Consider the following 20,813-nt stretch of genomic DNA (forward strand, 5'->3'; position numbering starts at 1 on the left):
TCCTGAAGCCACTGGCATCAAGGAGATGAGAGCTAAATTTTGCAAGTGTTTTCCACACACAAAGAAAAGGATTGTTTCGGCCCTGTGTTTGGCAGAAAACCAGAGTAAAGTATCACATGTAACAAAATTAATGTTCTATGCCATGAAAATGAGATGCTCTAAAATCTTTGTTTTAGAAAGCTAGATTCTAAATGTTAACTTAGCTGTGAATCAGTTTGTAGCTCATGTTGAGTTTCTCCCTTTCCTTGCTCCTGCATCCCAAATACTTTGCTGAATTCTTCCAGCAAAACTTGAAAAAGAAAACTGCAATAGAACTGTACTCACTGTAAGTGATTTGCTAAGAGTCCAACAGCATCTGAGAGAGGTTTGTTTTATCTTTGTGTTCCCTTTTTTGGGAGGAATGTTGACCGTCATGTAAATTTAAGCACCTTGATTTTTATCTCATCTATAAACCGCTGCCAAGTTACCTGTGAACTGGTCACTACTTTTTTTATTTAGGGTTTTTTGGTGTTTTTGTTTTTTTAATTGAACACTGTTAACATGTGTTCTTTATTGCTATCCCAGAGTGTCAGATGCACCTGGAGCTGGTTTACAAAATATGCAGTTGTCAGAGTATTTTATGGGGGGAGAGAGTTGTTACCCAGGAAGAGTTGCCCCTGAAAAACTGCAGTTTCTCTTGGGGGTGGGGGGAGAGGTTGTATGTACTCTACTTACCTGGATTGCAGACACCTAAATAAGTATAGGGTTGTATAGGGAAAAATAAACCACCTTTGGTTACATTTTAAGGTAGTAATTTAATTGTTTCCTATGGTGATGTTCTGAATGCCTGTAAAAGTATGTATAGGAGTTTGATAAAAGACTGTTTGTACTTTTTTTTTATTCTCAGTGAGGTGTGTGTATGCACGTATGTGTATTTTCTTTTTTTTTTACAAAATAAGATATGTCACAGAGGAGAACGTTGTGATCTTTTTAATCTTGCACATATTTATTTATTTTACAGTTATACTGATGTTAAATTCACATGAGGTCATTCAGAAATGCTTTTACTTCCTGTGCCTTTTGAACTATGTATGTGTCCATATAAATGCTTTTCTGATTGCAGACTTGGGGAGGAAAACAAGCATACAGGTTACAGTGAACTTCAGCTCCTGATTTGTAGGCAGTATTATATCTCTGGTTGAACCAGCTTTATTTTTCTATCTTAGGCCTAACTGAGCATTGAGGTCTCTCTGTTCCTCCCACTCTGAGTTTACAGCTTACATCCAGGGAAAGTCTGAACCCTCTCAGCTGGGTTTTCAAACCAGTTGGTATCTGGGATCTGCTGGTGGCTGTGGCTGCAGCACAGAGTCCCCTCCTGAGAGGAGGAAGGATTGAGGAGGAATTGTGCTGAGGGGTCACCGTGCTCTCCCTGGAAGCTGAGACACCTCGAGCTCCCAATGCCTGCATTATTCTGTTCTCAAGGACCATACCAGTTTGTAATCCATTAAAATGGCCAAGGAACACTCCATCTTTTTATGGGACTTGCAACCAAATCTTTCTACTTCTGAAAATGTACCTCACTCAGCTTTGTAAGTGAATGTAAAGTGCTAACCTCTTGAGGGCAGAAACTTGGATCACTTGGCTAGGGCTCCATTGCTGGCAATGGATACCTGAAGAACTGCTGGTGCAAAAGGGTTAATAAAGCTTTTTTTTTATGGTCACTTTGTCACTGGGTATTGTTCTTTGCATGGATGCATCTGACACAAAGCTAATTACTGGCAGCTTGATTTCTGCAGAGACATTGTGGTTTTCCTTCAGTTGTGTATTCTCCACCATAGTGGGGTAGAGTCTATAATGGCTTTTATAGTCCTTCAGAAGACCTGTGATTATCATAAATATCTATGAGGTGCCTGCCTTGGCTGTGCCTTAACAAAGATTGTCACCTAGGACTGTCATTGATCTCACTGCTCAGGTAATGCTATTGGCATCAAAAACTGAATGAGAAAAGAACTGGTGCTTAGCAGGAGCTTGAGAAGCAAAATGAGAGATTTTTTTATTTATTTTCATAGGCAAAACACCAAAGGAGGGGAAAAGGGGTTGCAAACTTTCCCTGGAATCTTAGGGTAGGAGAAGGAAATTTCATGGGACAGTAAAGTTCAGCTGAGCAAAGACTGACAGATTGTAGAGCTAGAAAAGACTTCTAGAACAGCATCAGCCCTGTAAGCTGTGGTTAAGGCTGTGCCATCAGGAGAAATAATACAATTGTTCTTCCTTCTTATCTATTTCCTTGGCTGTTCTTCCTGGCAGATGGGTTGGAAGGGAAGGCCACTTTCTTGTTCTGCAGAGGAGGAAGAGGCACTGATCAGTGCTTGGTGTCTGAGCAGCACTGAAGCTACTGTGGGCCCTGCCCTGTGCCCCAGGCAGCTGCAGGCTGTCTGCAGAGTGACCTTGCTGTATTGGGAGGTGAATGTGAAGCACCTGAAGGCTGTGTGTGTGCTCCTGCTTCAGCTTCTGCAACTCACTGCTGTACCTACAACTGCTTTCTGACTAAAGCCTCATCATTCCTGTGCCAGGAAGAGGATGGGAAGTTGGAAATCCCAAGAAATTTTCTCTTGGCTAAAGGGGCAGGGACTCCTGGCCCCTGCTCCCAAGTCACCTGTGCTGTCAGTGTGACAGAACCAGGGTCTCCTCATGGCTGTGCTGACCTGGGGAAGGTGCAGCAGCAGCCATGGCAGGAGCTCTGCATGAGCCTCTCAAGGGGCCAGAGCTGAGTGTGGCAGGATGTGGAACATGTCAGAAGAGATGTGGTTTGATGTGGCTGAGCTGATCTAGGGCCTTGCTGCTGTCATCAGGAGTGTCCTGCTGCTGCCCAGATCCTCATTTGCCAATTTTCATGCTTGGTTTAATAGAACCAAGGTCATGAGTTGAAATGAGCTTACTGAGAACTGGCAAGTAGTGGAGAGGGTCATGTGGTTGGGAGAAGGATGATGGAAGGACACTGAGCTGGAATCATGTGCACTGTGACTGACTTCCCAGCAGTGGCCTAAGTTACATCACTCCTGCAAATTGGGTAAATCCTGCAAACTACACCTGGCTGTAGGTGCCATCCCCACACAGCTGTGGAGGCCCCTTAAGAATACTTTTCCCTTAAATACTTGATATTCAGGTACCCCCAGCTTCTCCAAAGTGAGCTGTGAAGTGAGGTATTTCCACAAACCCCTGCACTTACCTTGTTTTCTTCAGATACCTGTGATTTTTCCATATCCCTTTTCAATCCTTCATCCTGCTGATGCCTTGCTTGTTTCTGCTTTTCCTCTCTGAGCCTTTTGAAGAGAGGGAATAAAAGATGGGTTAAATGCAGCTTGCAGCTGCACCAGCTGTGCTTTTGGCACACAGCATCAACATCTAACACAACATTTCCATCACACCTTCCATGCAACCACTGGAGCACAGGGGTTGGGGCACACCTGCTGCTGGAGCTGGTGGCTGTGCAGGGTAAGAGGGAAGCACTGCCTGCAGCTGGTCCTACTCTTTCTGGAGTGATGGGATGAAAATGAAGTGCTGGAACAGGAACGGGCTCAAGCTATGGAACACTGGTGCAGAGAAACTGCAGTCTTAACCATGTAAACTTGAGGAAAATGTTTAATGCTCTTAGTAGGGTTTGTTGTGTTTTGGTTTTGTTGGTGTTGTTTGTTTTTTGGGGTTTTTTGGGTGTTTTTGGTTTGTTTGGGGTTTTTTGGGTTTTTTAAAAAAATTATTTTTATTTGGGTTTTAAAAAAACATATTTCTATTTTATTTTTAATTTATTTTTTAATATTTATTTATATTTTAGTTATATAAAATATTTATATATTTTCTATATAAATAAAAATTTTATTTTTATTTTATATGAGAAATAAAATATTTTTATTTTATTTTATTTTATTTTATTTTATTTTATTTTATTTTATTTTATTTTATTTTATGTGGTATCTTTCCTTAATTATTCTCCTCCATCCCCAGCATAGAATAAATGTTTTCCATACTTATTTTGCAGTTTAAGAGTGCAAACCTATTCACAGAACATCAGGAAGAGGCACCATCCCTTTTCTACTACACAGCTGAATAATGATGCAGAGAAAGAGAATAAGCAGAACCAAAATGTTGCTGTCTGGCTTTAAATCCTCATGTTAATCTGTCTGATCCACTTGAGGATGGCCAGATGCAGTCACCAGTTCAGTTATCTTTGTTATTTGTGAAGTGAAATTTTGTGTAACTGTGCCTATAAGAATGTGTCTCATCTTGGGACTTACACTGACTGTGTTTATTGCTACTATTTAATCTAGTAATACAAATTAAAATTAAAAGTTTTGTAGAAGAAACAATTCAAAGCTGGAGTTGTTGATAAATGCCCTTATGTACGTATTAAAGTCTGACAAAATATCAGGGCAAGGTGGGCTGAGGTTTAAAGCTTGAGGTTTAATTTTCTATTTATTCAATTTAAATTTTGTTACTGAAATTGTTTTCTTAAAATTACGATTCTCAGAATCTGGTTTTGTTTGTGGGTTTAGTGTTTTCTTTTTTATTCTTCTAGATTTTTCTGCTGTAGTTTGCAGGCCTTTTCTAACGTAGCTGTGGGCTGCAGTTCACTGATGAAGAGATGCAAGTACTGTGAATGTAGAACCCTTACAGAAGTAAAATTGGATGGATTGCTTTAATGGGATTTCAGATTGCTGCTACAGGGTTTTTTGGGGGGTTGATTTGGCTCTTTCAGCTGTCAACAGTTAAAATAGAGATGTTTTCCAGAAGAAGGTCTTGCCTTACCTTGCCCTCTGTTCCCTTCTTATGTCTTTCACAGCTTTTTCTATCTTTGCTGCTGGGATTCTCTCCACGCTGTCCAGTAAATCAATAAGCTGTTTTTCTATGACCTTTAACATCTCTACTGTTGGCAGGTTTGCCTCATTGTCTCCAGTGCACTGGAAATAAACTTCCTGCACCTTCTTGTTCAGGCTTGTGAGCACTTTGTCCTGGAGGTGACAGGAGATATGGTGAGTGCCACAGCTGGGTTCTGCCAAGTGGAACCATAACATCCCTCCAAAACCAAAGGAAATCTGTGAGGGAAACACTTTAATCCCCTCAATAAGACTCATTTGCTTGTTTCCTGGCTGGCCAAGTGCAATGGCAGGGACAGATGGCTGAACTTGTCCTGTTGGTCTCATCCTCCCAGCTTGGCTGTGACCTGGGTCTGGTGGCAGCTGCCCAGCTGTGTCTGGGAGCCTGCTCCCACCTGGAGCAGACAGGTTTGCCCCAGTTTGCTGCCTCAGCAGTGCCCCAAACCAGCCTTTCCATTGCTGGGAAACAGCTCTGATCCCTCCTCAGTGCCCCTCTGTGTGCTCAGGGTGCTCTGTGTACGCCTGTGTGCTCTGTGCACGCTCCTGTGTGCTCTGTGTATGCCTGTGTGCTCTGTGCTCTCCCCTGTGTGCTCTCCCCTGTGTGCTCAGTGTGCTCTGTGTGCTCTGTTTGTTCTGTGCACACCCGTTTGCTCTGTGCACACCCCTGTGTGCTCTGTGTGCTCTGTGCACACCCCTGTGTGCTCTGTGCACACCCCTGTGTGCTCTGCTCCCAGGATGGATGGGGCTGGGGGAGAGGAACCACTTGTGCACATGTGAGCCCCCCTTGCCTGGATCCCAGCCTGTACCTGGTCATCACCTTCGTGTTCTGCAGGGGAAAAGAGCTGAACTTTGAGCTTCAGCTCGGCCACTTTCTCCTCTTCCTTGGCCACGGAGGCTCGCAGGGTGTTCACCTGCTCTTTTAGCACTGCCAGCTCCTTCTCCCTGGAGGGCAGAGAGAGGAGGCGTTTGGGAAGGGCAGCTCTGGAACACACGGCTCTGCTCTCCGCAGCCTGGGCTGGTCCCTCTGCTGCCGGCAGATGGAGGTAACACTTCAGCCTTTCCTGAAAACCCGGGGAACTTCGGGGGTTTTTAATGGAAAAGCAGTCACTGTGCTGGTGTGTGTGTGGGGGGGGGAGAAGTAGCATTGCTAAGCATTCGAGATTTTGTAAATGTAAAAACTACATTTTAAATGGGAATATTTACGTCTATCTGACATTGACACTTAGATTACAATGGCACATGATGGGTTCCCTACTGCTTTCCTCTAGGAAGGTTTTGCACTGAGTCAGCATTTGCACTGATGACTCCAGGAACTGCCTTATTTCTTTCTTTGGTCTTCTTTCATGAGAATTGCACTAACATTGACTCCAGGATGCTCAGTGCATCATTCCCCACTGTGCCTTGAGGACTAAGGAACTAGTCCCAAGCTCAACTCTTACCTCCTAAATTAAGCACATATGGGACACTTTCCTAGGAGCTCAAAGAAAGACCCTGCTGTGTGAGCAGCCTTATGTGTGTCTGACAGTGAGGTGTCTGTGGGGACAGAGGGGTCACTTATGTCTGGAAGCTGGACCCCAGAGACCCCTTCCATCCCCTGCAGGGCCACACTCACATGCTTTCACGTGTGCTGATGAAAGTCTGCTGGACCTTGTTCCAGCTCTCTGCAATATCCTGGGAGTTCAGGACAAAGGATAAGTTCTCATCCAGCATCTCCATGAAAGTATTAAGCAATTGTTCAGGATCAGTGAAGTAGAGCTCAGGCTCCTAGAGAGGAAAACATGTAATGAGTCTTTTCCCTGCTCTAGATTCTGTTTCACTGAACTGTGTGGAGATTGGTCTGCACCAGCCCTGGCTATTCAAATGTTCTTCCATCTAGAGAGGTCCATGTTTGTTTGTACATGGACATTCTTCCTGCTATGTGTGTAGTTCTACTCTGCCTCAACAGCTCACCCCCAAAACAAATTGCATTTTGGGGAGTAAAAAGTATTGCAAACATCAGTGAGTGGGAAAACTTCAATTTCAGACATAAGACAGTAACTGCACTAATATAAAAATCTTTCATTTTGTGATGTTATATCTCACTGGAGGATGGCAAGCTTAGAGATGATGGTAGGGTTTTGGAAACTGGATGAAAGTTAAGCTAAGGTGTTTATAATATGTGTGAACAAAAGTGTGAACATTCAGGAATGTATAAATGTACATTTACAATTTGTAACTACAGTAACTCCTCAAAATTGTAACTAATGGTTAGAAGGTGAGGGAAATTAGTAACATTGATAAGTGACACAGGACAAACAGCAAATTTTTCAACATATGACTTCTGACCTCATCTTCGTCCGAGCTGACTTCACTCTCTGCATCCTCCAGTGAACTTCTGAAAAAGCATTTTGTGTGTTAGGCCCTCAGAGAAACGACAGCTCAGAGGGATCTCATTAGTGACACAGGAACATTGCTGTTGTTCACTGTCCCTGTTTACTCCTATGCACGTTCCCACTGTGGGATATTGAGGGGTCAGTAGGGTCGGGGGGCCACACAAACAAACAGCACAGGAGCTCCTTCTGTCCATGAGCAGCTGCCTTTAGTGCTGCCCTTGGCTGTGCTGGCCATGGGGCTGCCATGACACATGCACCTGAGCTGAGGGTGCTGATCCAAATGCCTTTAAACTCACTGGGAGTGAGTGTAACTCACTCATTTGTTTAGTGCTTCTCCCTCTGCACAAGAGCTGGAAGAGGGGGAAGTGATTCTTTGCTGCTGTTGGCAGCTCAGTCTGCTCATCACTTCCACTTGTACCTGCGCCATGAAGGGTTAAAAACCTCTGTTTGCATTGTTTTGGTGACAGCCCCACTTGGGCAGGCTCTCAGCAGAGGATCTGAGGATGGAGCTCACTTGGAGCAGGCACACAGGACTGACTTGCACACTGACAGCTTTCTGTGGTCTCTGAATTTGTTCCAATGAGCCCCAGAACCTGGAATGCCCAGCCAGGGTGAGCAGCAGGATTCCCCTGTGCTGGTTCCCAGTAAGCTCAGTGCTCTTTTCAGTCCTTAATCCTTTGCTTGCATCATCTGGTACTTACAGGTCTCTTGACAGAAGAGGCTGCAGGAAGTGTTTAAGCTGTGGCCTGAGATCGCGTGCCCTGAAATCCAAACTCTCTGAGAACAGCAGGGAGCTCGGAATATCCGTGAAAGTGACACTGTGGCCACTGGGACCCTGCTCTGGAGACAAGAGGAGGTGCCCACTTAGAGCCAGGGGCTGTCCCAGCAGCAGCAGCAGCAGCATCACTGTGCTGGCACTCACCCTGCTCTGTGCTGGAGGGAGGTGAAGCCCTTCCTTCCTTCCTGGGTTCTCTTTCCTTATCCTTTTCCTTTTTGTGCCTTTTTCTGTGCTCCTCCTGCCACTCTTTTGGAGACAGCTGGTAGAGGATGTCCCTGTACATCTTGTACTCCTGCAGGGTGTCCTCAAATCTGGAGATGTCACTGGGGTGAGAGAAGTGGACAAGGTTTGTTAGCAGGGAGGGAAGCTTCTGATTGAACAGGTTCTTTCTCACTCTCGATATTCAGTTTCATCCAGAGAAGGGGAGAGAGGGCACAGTTTTTCATGGATATGCAAAGGCAAAAGGGAACCTGTGCTCTTTGTGGTTTCTCATGTGGAAACTGAGAATCAGTCATATTCCCTGGTCATATCTCTTGCTATGGAACTGAGCTTGCTAATTTTTGAATTTTTTCTTGAAAAGGAATGAGACATTTTTCCAGCTCAATTCATAATGGTAATTATACTTTTTTTTTTTGTCTTTCCCTAGCTCCCCATTAAAATGCATTGCTTAGTTTTGTTTGGATTTTAATTTGATGCTAGGCATTTAATTTTGGAGTTGAAATATCTATACTTTTAAAAAAATATGATCAGAAAACTAGAATAGTTGTTTTAGAAACAAAGCCAGCATCTGGAAACAAAACATCTGGAAAACAAAAGCCAAAACATTTTGATCTTAAAATGGAACATTTTTAGAAATCTATCCCCTGCAAGGACTGTGAAGCTGTAGCACTGTAGAGGCTGTTAAAGATGAGGCAGAAGTAATGAGCAAGCTTACCTTTGGATTTTCTTTATTTCAGTTGTGAGTCCCTGGATCTCTGTTATTTTCTTCGTCTTTGCTGAGGTTTCTCTTTTGGCTCTAGGAAAAGATGCACAAACAAGCCATTAAACAATTTAGCAGTGAGTAGTGAATTGAGGTGCCTATGAAACAGTGAAAAAGATGTGATATGAGCCCTACAAATCTGTGTTATAGATGTGTGCCAGGAGATGCTTGGCTGCTGCCTGAAGACCCTTTGTCCTTGGCAAAGCATTGCACCCCAGTGTTCAGGCCTCCCTCACTGGCTGCTGCTGAGCATCAGCTGCAGCTGTGCCCCTGTGAGACCTGCAAAGGGCCAAAGTGCCCAATTTCCCTCACTGAGGGGCTGGGCAGAGGCTTCTCCCTCCAGTAAAGGGTGTTGTGGGAAGAATGGAAGTGGTGGAGCCACCAGCAGGTTCCTTGCTGCCCCCAGAGCAAGGGCTTTTGCAATGAGGGTATTCCCTGGATGTTGTTCTCCTTCCTCTCTTTTATTGAGTGTGTGGAGAGAAAGTGCAACCAGAACTGTAACTCTGGGGAACTCAGGGTGTTCAGACAAACCCTGCAGGGAGGTCAAGCAGCAGATTCCTGTGCCCAGAATGAAACAGCACAGTGGTGATTCCTTCAGAGCTCCTTACTTTCTCAGTGCTTCAACAGAGTTATTGTGGTTCTCCTTCAGGAAGGCATCAAACATGGCAGCGTCCTTCTCCATCCTTCTCTCAGCCTTTTCCAGCTTTCTTTCCTCATCCTTTGTTATGTTCTCCATCTTTTCAATCTCCCCTCTCTTCACTGCAATGGTGTGCTGAAATGAGCCCCAAAGGCAACACAGACATATCAGCTGGGTGGTTTTGAAGGTACATTGGTTTAGCTTTCCAAAATTCCCTGAGAGTTGTGGGCAGAGAGGGAAAGGATTTCAAACTCAGGTGTGTGACTTAGTACAAGCCAGGTACATGGAGGTATTTCAGAAGGAACACAGTAAATAAGCAGTGAATCTAAAGACAGAATTCAGAAGTCCCAGCACTACATTAACTCCTGGCTGACAAAGATTGATTCAGTTGTGTTACAGCTCAATAACAGATGACTAATGGGAATGTTTGAGCATGGTTACTCCATTCCCTCATGTTGAGTTCAGAGTGGCTCCCAGCCACAGTTTATGTACTGTGTAACTGTGCATCTCACAAATGGGATGCTTCCATGGTGGCTAATGAACGATGGGAATGACCTACATTCCTTTATTTCTTGGCTGGGAATTACTGGGCTACAGATTCTGAGTGGCTGTGAGGCAGGAGTTGGACAGTCAGTTCATGAGCTCTGATGTGTACCACCTTGGAAAGATCTCCAGGCATTGATCTCGGAAGAATAAACATCAAAACAAAGCAACACAGGGAAGAGTAGTTAAATGAACAAAGTAATGAGCTAAAAGCTATGTACCTCAAGAAAAAAGATCTGTTTTCTGTCCTGTAGGTAGCCATGGAAAGTCTCCCTGTCGAATTTATAATCTGAAATCAGAATATAAAGTTGCTTAGGCTAGAGAGGGGGAAATATGGCCAAGGCAAAACACAATGAATATGTAGGCTGCCATGAGCATGGATCTGGCTGGCACTGGAGTCAGCAATACTGATTATTGTATTATAGTTATAACCTTGCTTAGGATCAGTTTCATATGGATTTTCATAGAGTAAAACCAGGGAGAATGGAGTGGACAATCTGGTCCTTGTCCTCTAGACACTAATGGCAAATCTTCTCATGTCAGAGGCAGAAAATCTAGGCCTGTATCCATTAAAATCCAACTTTAGGTTGACTTAGTAGGAAGGTTTCCACCACACAAGGTCCTGCAACCCCTCAGCTGGCTACAGCTCACTGCTGCAAGTGAGGGGTGGCCCAGTGAGGGGTGGCCCAGGCCCTGAAGGTAAACACCTGATCTGGAGATGGCTCGGCCACACAGGGGCTGGCAAACACAGCACAGAACTGTCTGCATGGCCTCCCCAGGGTCAGCCAGAGCCAGCTGCCCTGCCCATCCCCGCTCTGGCCTTTGCTCTGGGCTGTTACCCAGCTGAGCAGCCCCACTGCAAGGACAGCGCCTGTTCTCCACCTTTTTTCATGGCCAACTTCCGCGAAAGCATCTCCTGCAGGTATTTCAGTCTCTCTTCACTGGTTGCCTCTTTTCTGCTCTCCTCTTCTTCCTCCCTTTTCAAAGCTTTTCTCAACCCACTTTTTGCCTTCATTTTAGTGGAGTAAGTGGTTTTCTCATGGACTTTCATGGTCTTCCTCTTTTCACGTTCCTGTGAGAAGTCAGATATGTGACTGTTTGATCCTGTGCTTTGTGTGCTCTGGTTTTTAAAGACATGAGTAAGTTATTGACAGCCTGGAAACTTGCAGTGGTGATACCCTGCTGATGCATATTTGCCTAGTTTATCTGACTAATTCTAATAATATTCTCTCTTGAGGCAATTGAAACACTAAATTTCTTAGCACTTGTTGTCATTATTCTGTCGATTTGTATTCTGCATCCATCCACCAGCTGTGCCAGTCTGTATCCACTCACTGTCCTCATTTTTCCTTCTTGGGTTATTGCTGTGAGCAAATGGAAATTTTCTGAGATTCATCCTTGGAGTCCCTTGGTTAAAGGGGAACAGCCAACACTTAACCAACTCAGTCCAACTTCTACAAGGACATTTAAACCATTAAATTCAGATTGAGAAGATCTATTCAAACCCACTCCAGAACCTTCTGGAGGGTAAAAGGTGTTCCTGCTCAGTGCTTTCACATGGACTGAAGCGTAATTCAGTGCTGTCTGCACAGTTTGGGCCTGGTTCATGGTGAGGACATCATGCAGCAGACATCCTTAGTGCCCTTCAACCCAAGCTAAAACCAGACTGTGTCAGTGCCCAGTGTGAGGTGAGGAGGCCTTGCTTTAGACCTCCTGCTTCCTTTCACACTGTGCCAGGCTGTGCAACAGTCAGACCTGCCGGAGATCACAGAATCCCAGAAACGTTTGGGCTGGAATCTTTGGGATCATTTAGCTCCAAATCCTTGCCATGAATGGGGGCACCCCACTAGATCAGGTTGCTCAAAGCCTCATCCAACCTGGCCTGGAACAGGGATGGGACATCCCTAACATCCTTGAGCAACCTGTGCCAGTGTCACCACCCTCACAGTAAAGAATTCCTTCCTAACATCTAATCTACATCTTTCTTCTCTTAGCTGAATCCTCTCCCCCTTGTTCTATCACAATCTGCTTGTGTGAAAAGTTGCTCTTTTGTTATAAGAACCTTTTGAGTATTGAAAGATCACAATCAGGTCTCCCTAGAGCATTCTTTTCCCCAGGCTGAACATCCCCAGCTTTCCCATGAAGAGGTCTTTGATCTCTCATGTGCTAAATTTTGGTATTCTGTTGGGTGGGTGCCTGCCTTAGTAATTGCTTATTATACAGTTTAGCCTAAAGCATGTGTACATACCTCCTGTGCCTTCTGAATTTCCTTGTCTCTCATTGAGAAAAGTTCAGTGTCTGTTGGGAGCTTAAATGGATTTTTCATTGGCTTTTTTTCGTCCTCTTTTGTGCTTTCTGGGAAAAAAACAAACACAAAAACCAAACAGAAAAAAACCCAGGATGAGGATGTAGAAGATGTGAAGCTGAATATCTGGACCCAGTGCAAAGGGACTGGGATGTGCTGGGTCACACCTGGAGTGTGGGCAGATGCTGGACCAAGGGCGGGGAGCTGGATTGGGCTTCTGGGAAGCCAGTGACAAAACTGAGACCTCTGTGTGGTTTATGTCACTTGGCCATTTCTGATGATCAACAACAATATTTCAGACAGGGATTTTTCTGTCTGTAACTGTTGTACCCATTTCTTCTGTTTTAGGGCAGAAGAACTCTGGGCCTCTCCTCTGAGCTGACAAGGAAACATTGCTGGAGCATTGTATCCTTACCTGACACAAGGTGAGTTTCCATTTCAAGTTTGGAAGAGAGACTTTTAGTTGTTGATGCTGTATGTCAGGATGGTGTCTTTGACCCTGGCCCAAAGAAAATCATAAATCAGCTGGGAACTGCCAGTAATTGATGTGATAAGTTTTACAGCAGTGACAGACCTGGGGGCTTTCTGTATCTTAACCACTGAGCCTTTAGTGCCTGTAGCAATTAACAAAAAGCTCCATTAATCTGGGAAGCACATATGTTCTGACCTCCAGAAGATGTTCATCCTTGCCTTATGTGAAAGCTGTGTAAAACACAGTCCTCCTTACACATAAACTGATGGGAAAGCAACAACAAAACAAATTTGGACACAGCAAGCAACCCAAGTCCCCTGTCTCTTTTCTCACCCAGTCACCAGTTCTGACCCACACCCATGCTTTTTCATCCTCCTGTCACTAGCTCACAAGCTACATTTTTACTCACTAAAGCTCTTCCCAGTAATTGCTTCAGCATTGTGGATTTCTCGCAATAAGCATGAATGATTGTTGGACAGCACAGACACACTTTGCAGAACTCTGTTCCCTTTCATTTTAGGTTGGCAAACTGTTAAAGGTTATTTTTTTGTTTCTCTGACTCTGGCCTTTTTGTAGTTTTTGCTATGGATCCTAAGGGACAAGCCAGAGTGGGAATGATCTCACTTACAAAGAACAGATAGAGCATTGTTAAAGCTATCCTTTAATCACCAAAGGCAGCAAGCTGGGCTTAGTGAGGTATTAGTTCAGTGGATGCAATTCTGCTGCTGGCACCATTCCTGACCTGCACTGCTCTGAGATGCTGTAGAAAATATCCTCTTCTGCTTGCACTAGTTTTAGGGCTATTTTAGAGCTTCAGTTTTTGCTCTGAAGAGCCTCCAGTTTTTATGTATTTTGAGCTAAACTCATCTGGCCTAATTTCCATGTCTGTCCTTGGTGCTTTGTGTGTTTTCTGCAGCTGCCCAATTAGTACTTTATTCTTTGGAGGTGTCAAACTTTCACTGCTGATGAGACACAGAGGCTGAGGTAGAATTTAGGCTTTTGAATATATCCCAAATATTTTCTCTCTCCTTTTCAGTTCTTGAAGTACATTTACCAAGAACCTCCTTGACTGTTACTTGGAGTCCAAACCTCTCTGACCTTTGCTTAATGTAAGGGGATATTTTTCTCTAGGGTCTCTCATCTACATCCTGGAACAGCATCAGCCTTTCTGCTGATGTGACTTTTGGAGAAAGCCCCATCAGGGCAGGCAGTCAAATGCACAAATAGAGTTTGTGAACCTCACAGAGCAGCAAACACCTGGAGCTCCAGCCCTCAGTGCACACCTTGATTTCTGTAATCTAAAGCTTTTATCACAAGAATTTTCTTTTTCCTGTGGTTGATTTAAATTCCTCCTACAGGTAATGAGTCTGAAAAGCAGGACTAGACAGTGGCATATGGAAAATAATTGTCAGTGCAACCCTCAGAGATAAAACGTGCTTTATGATAGAATTTTAGCTAAGTATAGGAAATTGTACCTATGATTAACTTATAAATATTCATTTTATTAAGATATTTTTTGTTTGAGGTTGCTGGGTTTTTTTATAGGTTGTTTGCGCAGCATTTTGGAAACAATGCCAGAAGCTACAGAAACTCTAGCTCTGCTAATTCATAATTATTAAGCTCAATAATGCATATTAAAAAAGCTTCATTGCTAGAATAATTTGGCATATATCTCACTGCCTCTGACATTATATTCCAGTAGCTGCGTACCAGTAGCACGTGAATCAATAGATAAGGCATTGAGGGTTTTAATTCACTGAAACCTTTATTCAGTGCTTTTTCCTAGCATCAGGTTGCCGAGCAAAAAAACAACAAACCAAAACCAAAAACAACAACAAAAAACACCCCAAAAACCCCCAAAATACAAACGAACAAAACCAAACTCCCACAAAACAAAACAAAAAGCCAAAGTAACTATGCAGACGGATCTAAAAACTAGTGCAATAAACCCATTCATGTTCCCAGAGCAGAGGGAGTCACACATCTGCCCCTTGCAGATTCTCTGCACACCCTCCTTGCCCGCGGTTCTGTGGTGTCTCACACAGAGGTGTCACCCAGCGGTGTCACCCAGCGGTGTCCCTGTCACCCAGCGATGTCTCTCTCACCGGCACTGTCCCTGTCACTCAGGGGTGTCCCTCTCACCCAGTGGTGTCACCCAGGGGTGTCCCTCTTATCCTGGGGTGTCCTTCTCACCCAGGGCTGTCCCTGTCACCCAGCCGTGTCCCTGTCACCCAACGGTGTCACCCAGCGGTGTCTCTCTCACCCAGTGGTATCTCTCTCACCCAGCCGTGTCCCTCTCACCCACCGGTGTCACCCAGGGGTGTCCCTCTCCCCCGGGGCTGTCCCTCTCACCCAGCGGTGTCCCCCAGCGCTGTCCCCTGCTCGGGCCGGTTTGTGGCGCTCGGAGCGGGGCCGGGGCAGCGCAGCCGCCGCTGTTTGCGCTGCCATGGAAACGCGCGCTCCCGCCGCTCGGTGCGCGGCCACGGCAGCGCGCTCGGCTCGGCTCGGCTCGGCTCGGCTCGGCTGCGCTCGGCTCGGCTCGGCTCGGCTCGGCTGGCCTGGGCTCGGCTCGGCTGGGTTCGGCTGGGCTCGGCTCGGCTCGGCTCGGCTCGGCTCGGCTCGGCTCGGCTCGGCTCGGCTGGGCTCGGCCGGGTTGGGCTCGGCTCGGCTCGGCCGGGCTGGGCTGGGCTGGGCTGGGCTCGGCTCGGCTGGGCTCGGCTCGGCTCGGTCCCTGGAGGGTTCTGAATCTCCCCCTAAAAGGGAGAAAACCCCGTGCGGTTCTGAATCTCCCTCCAAAAGGGAGGAAACTGCTCTGCTGTGAGAGGTCTCCCTGCCTGGCTGGGTTCTCTGTTCGTTATTTCATTCCCCCTTACTTCAGGCCCGGGAATTGGGTGTTTAACCCAAGCAGAACAGAGGGCTGAGGAAATGGGAGCTGGGGCTCCTGTTTGTGGAAAGAGCGTAATTTCTCATGTCCTAATCTCTGCCGTGGTCTGTGTTTTTGCAAAGTGTGAGCAGCCACAGTTTGGAGAGTGTGGGATGGGTGAACAAAATGCCATTTACTGAAAGCTGCCCAAGTAAAAAGTGCTATAGAGCCCCCAGTGTCACCTTCTTAAATAATATATAATATAATATAATATAATATAATATAATATAATATAATATAATATAATATAATATAATATAATATAATATAATATAATATAATATAATATAATATAATATAATATAATATATACATTATATAATATATTATATATATTATATAATATATGATATATATTATATAATAAATATATCTATATATAATATAATTCTGTAGAGGGTTTGACAAAATATTAGTTGGTAAAAAGCAATTTTAAGGATTGTTTCCTCTATTTTTAAGGATTTTTTTTCCTCTATGTTTTCATAGAGCAAAAAAGATCCTTAAATCCTCTTATTTAACCTTTCCTGTTTCTGAGAAGACCAAATTGGTTCCAAATGGATCGTTTTCCACTTTAGACCTTTTATAATCTCTATTAATACAATTTCAGTTTTCAGAAATAGCAGTTTCTTTCATTTACTGATAGATTTCCAAGCAGCTTTCTCTGTCTGAATAACTCATGCAATAAATAGCCTGAATTTCTATAAGTGCAAACTCCCATTTGATTGTTAGAATTCTTTTCTGTAATTGCTGATTATCAAGAGACTGGATTCAGGCAACAGAAGAAAAATGCTTGTACAGAAAGAAATTTTTTTCTGCACATGAATGCTTTGATTTCTAGCAGTGATGCAGAAAACCATAGTGCTATCTTTAGTATATTTTGGGATATTTTCCAAATGCATTGAGGAGTATGTATAAAAAATGACATTACAGAATCATTTCTATTACCAAAAAAAAAAAAAAAATTGAAAAAGGTAAAAATTCAGGAGTAAATTGTACTAAAGATGCATATTTTCTAAAGCCTTGATATGAAATGGTCTTTGTTCAGAAACACCAGTTTATTACAGAATTGTGAACTTGTTGCAGTGGAAACATCACAGAAATAGAAAATAGATAACAGAAACTGAAGGCATTTGAACAGTTCTGGCTCTATCTGGCACAATCTCTGTATCAATGAATTAAACATTTGTACATCCATTGCTCTGTTCTGAGCTATCCTTGCTAACCAGTTATTTCCCAAAAGCAGAACAGAGATTATTTAAAAGCAGAGATGTATTTTGTGAATTCTTGGAAATGTGCAAGCTCTTCAAATCTTGCTTCATTATTGGTTCACATGCCATGAGCTACTTAGGCTTTGCATTTCCTTGAGGGCAGAGAAGTTTTTAAGGCCAGAAGGACATCTGGGGTCTATTCTTAGCCACCATTAAGTTGGTTAATGAATGGAATAAATAGCATGTGCAACATCATGGGAAAATCTGCCCGCGAGGAGCAGGCTGTGCAGCTGACCATGCAGCTCCTTAGGGCCAAGGGTGCTTCAGGGCACCCAGCTTTTGGGGCTGGGAAGTGTTTGGTGCCCAGCTGAGAAAGCCAGGCAGCTGGCGTGGTGTGGCAGTGCTTGTCTTTCCAGCAGAATGTCTGAGATTTAGGGATTTGTGATTTTGTTACGACGCAGGATTGGGATTTCAGGATGTTGTGATTTCTTTGCACCCATCATTTTCTCATGAAGGCGCTGCTTGTCTTCTCCACTCATCGCCCTGTTGGTACACAGGGATGCTGATCCCCTCCACAGAGGGGTTAATTAGTGTTGGCAAAACATTTTGAAATAGATGATTGAGAAATGGATGGTTGAGAGGTGAAAGTGGAATCAGTACCTGCATAAAGAAATTTTCCTCTGCAGTCTTATCACTATGGGAAACTCCCTGTGTACCCAAGGATGCTGGCACTGCTGCTTGCCCCTGCTCCTCCCAGCTGGAGCTTACTTGCAGGAAGGATCTTTCTTATCTCAAAGGAAAACCTTCCAGCTGGAAAGATGTCCCGGTCACCTTTCCTTGGCCAGAGCAGCCACGAGATGGCAGCAGCCTTGTGTCGCCGGGCTGGGCTTTGGCTCCTTCCACGTTTCCCACTCCGGCTCCTCCGAGCCCCTTTCACATTATAGGTGAGGTCTCCAGGTCTCATCACCAAGAAACCTTCTTCTATCCTCTGGGCTGAAGGAGAAGTGGTCCCGAGGAAGGCTCTGAAAGAAGATCTGTGAGTGCAGCTCCCATCTTTGCAAACAAGCTGATAGAGCAGAACCACCCTGTCTCCTGATCCCCAGCCCCCAGGGTGTTCATGGCACGTCTCATCCAGAGTGAATGTGCACAATTCTTTCAAGAGCTCAGGTTTCAGCCTAATGGATCAAAATTGCTGAAGTTTCTGAAGGGCCATATGGAAATTAAGTCCCGTCATTCTTCCTTTCACTGCACTACTCGGGTGCTGTGTGATGACTCGGACAACGAGCAGCAGGTGCTCAGTGATTTGTATTTCACACTTGTTCTTGCTGAGGATGCAGGCTCCTTCCTGCTGAAGAGAAAATGTTCTGCAGCCTGCAGCCTGGGATCCTGGCCAGGGCTGGGACACTTTCTTTTGCAATGCAAAGCTAATTCTGGTGTGTGCTGAGACATCTGCACACAGATAAGGTGTGTGCTTTGCTCTGGCTCCCAGCTAACACAGCCAAGGCCGTGGAGAATTGGTTGGTTTTTGCTCCCTGACTTTTTTGGTTTGGGTTTGCTCCCTGGCGTGTGGCTCAGGCAGTGTGGGACTGCTTGGGGGTGCTGTGGCAGAGCCTTGTGCAGATGCAGGGGAAAATGAGAGAATCCCAGGGTGAGGCTGTTGGAGAGGGACCCCTGCTCAAAGCAGAGATAACTTCCAAGTCATACCAGCCTGCTCAAGGCTTTACCCAGCTCTTTTGAAAATCTCTGAGAGTGGAGATTTTGTCAAGTTTCTCGACAATGGAGGCTGAGCCTGGGTTCAGTGGGGTGACCCCCCTCGTTTGCTCTGGTAAGGATATAAATAAACAATATGGTTGCAATTTCAAGGCCAGTTCTTAATAACCACGTAGACCTGATCCCCAGTTGAAAACTGTAACTAGTTCCAGACTTCCCTCTGAGCTCAGTTCTTTTGGGAACTAGAGATTGCATTTGGCCCACTGTGCAAAAGAGAGGCACAGAGCAGCAGCCAAGGAGACTTTCTTAAACTGGACTATAAATCCACATTATTTGCACGGACAAATGACCCAGGAACCTGAGACTGAAACTTCATGATTTTGCATTAAGCTCTTGAGGCACAGTTCCAGCCTTTTTCCTGGCTCTTGCTTTGTGGCAAAACTTCAGCTGCTGTCACTGCACGGGAACAGATCCAGCTGAAAAATACCCTGCCTGAGGAAAAGATCCTTTTTTATCATGATCTCTGTGATGGCTTGAGGAAGAGGGACACAAGGGCTGGGGAAAGATGGAATTGCCCCTTTCAGTGACAGCCTGTGCTTTGGTCACTTTGGGAGATAGGGAAACTGCAGCTGGTAAAAAGGGCTGATCCTGCAACTCCTACACACAAATTTTCTTCAACAGGAGCTTATGGAGCACAGCAAAAAGGATTAATAAACCAAAAGTATGGGTTGAGCTGCAAAAGGAAGCACATGCTTCACAGCTCCAAGCTCTTTCTGCTCATGTGGAATGGATTAAAGATAAAAACAACCCTGTTGTGCACTTTGCTCCTGAGCAGTTTCAATCCTATCTTCTTCTCCTCCAGAGAAGCTTGTGCAGGAACTATTATCTGTAACTGGAAACTGTGGCTCATATTGCTAGGGTAGCTCATGGGATCCACTTCTCCTTGCCAGAGAATGAGGCATCCCTGGGTACCACTGCAGTGGCTCAGGAATGTTAAGTGCCAACCTTGTTTTCTTGCAGGATCTGCCTATTTGCATCTGTATTTTGAGTATGGAATACTGGGCACACAGAAACACAGACTGTGCTGATGCTGGGCAGGGGATCTCCTGTGGGACAAGCACCAAATCCACGTTTGATGTCTGTTTAGCTGGAATCATGGGCAGCACAAACACTCTCCTCACGCAACAACAGCTTCATTACTCAGAAATGCTTTGAAATTCCAGATCCTGTTCCTCTTCTTTTTGCCTGCACCGGTGTGAATGACCGCTGTTCTCCTCCCCACTGAGATGTCAGCAGATCCTGCGGGTTGTTTTCCACTGAAATGTCTCTTCTTAGGTAAATATTACATCTGGGGTTGCTCTGCCAGTGGCTTTCCTACCTGGAGTTTGTACAGCAGGTCACTGCCCTGCTGGGAGATAAGAGGAATGCTTGCTGCCAGTGCTGTTTGCTGCTGTGAAATGCCACCCAGCTCTTCCCTCATCAGTTGCTCCTCCAAAGTTTTTTGAATGTTGCTTAAGTCCTGGGGGTTTTTGCAAATCGAGGGAAATTTAAGACAAGATGTCGAATGTTTGGGCAGAGCAGAAGGACTTGTTTATTGCAACAGCCATGACTTGTAAATTATTCATCTGTGTGTAATTGAAACGCTCAGATCCTCAGAGGTCACGTTACCAAGAGTGAGGTGAAGGATCAGCGAGCTTCCAGCAAAACAGGAAGGCTGGCAGGTCCTGGGGAAGCCTTCTCCATCCACCTGCATCTGCTCCGTGGCAGTGCCTTTTTGCAGATGAAAATTGACTTTTCAAGAAGTGAAGCAATGTCCAAACACGTGTCTGGGAAGGGGAGAGGCGCTGTATAAAGCACCTTCCTCTGTCATTTTCCCCTCCAGTGGGGAGCACAGGTTTGGAACCTGTGGCAGTGAAACATCCAAACAGTCTGAGGGCACAGCCCAAGTATCAGCACACACATAATGGACTCTATGAAATGGAGAAGTTCCAAGGACCAAGAGGGACCAGAATAGCTGTGTAAGCAGAAAATAATCC

The 20,813-nt window shown here is 44.9% G+C and overlaps 1 protein-coding gene across 1 annotated transcript; it reads right to left on the bottom strand.

The window, feature by feature from the left end:
* Positions 1-24: 24 nt before the first annotated feature.
* CFAP100 (cilia and flagella associated protein 100) lies at positions 25-15,373 on the bottom strand. The gene is made up of 15 exons (XM_058031937.1): positions 15,289-15,373; positions 12,880-12,963; positions 12,408-12,514; positions 11,042-11,231; positions 10,381-10,448; positions 9,588-9,751; positions 8,935-9,015; positions 8,145-8,323; positions 7,924-8,062; positions 7,176-7,224; positions 6,463-6,614; positions 5,657-5,792; positions 4,783-4,985; positions 3,209-3,302; positions 25-2,317 (listed from the first exon to the last, which is right to left on the bottom strand). Exons 2-15 carry the CDS (start codon positions 12,899-12,901, stop codon positions 2,255-2,257), a joined length of 1,647 nt encoding a protein of 548 aa, XP_057887920.1. The 5' UTR covers positions 12,902-12,963; positions 15,289-15,373; the 3' UTR covers positions 25-2,254.
* Between the last annotated feature and the right edge of the window lie 5,440 nt (positions 15,374-20,813).

This window comes from Melospiza georgiana, chromosome 11 (assembly GCF_028018845.1).
Source record: "Melospiza georgiana isolate bMelGeo1 chromosome 11, bMelGeo1.pri, whole genome shotgun sequence".
NCBI lineage: Eukaryota > Metazoa > Chordata > Aves > Passeriformes > Passerellidae > Melospiza > Melospiza georgiana.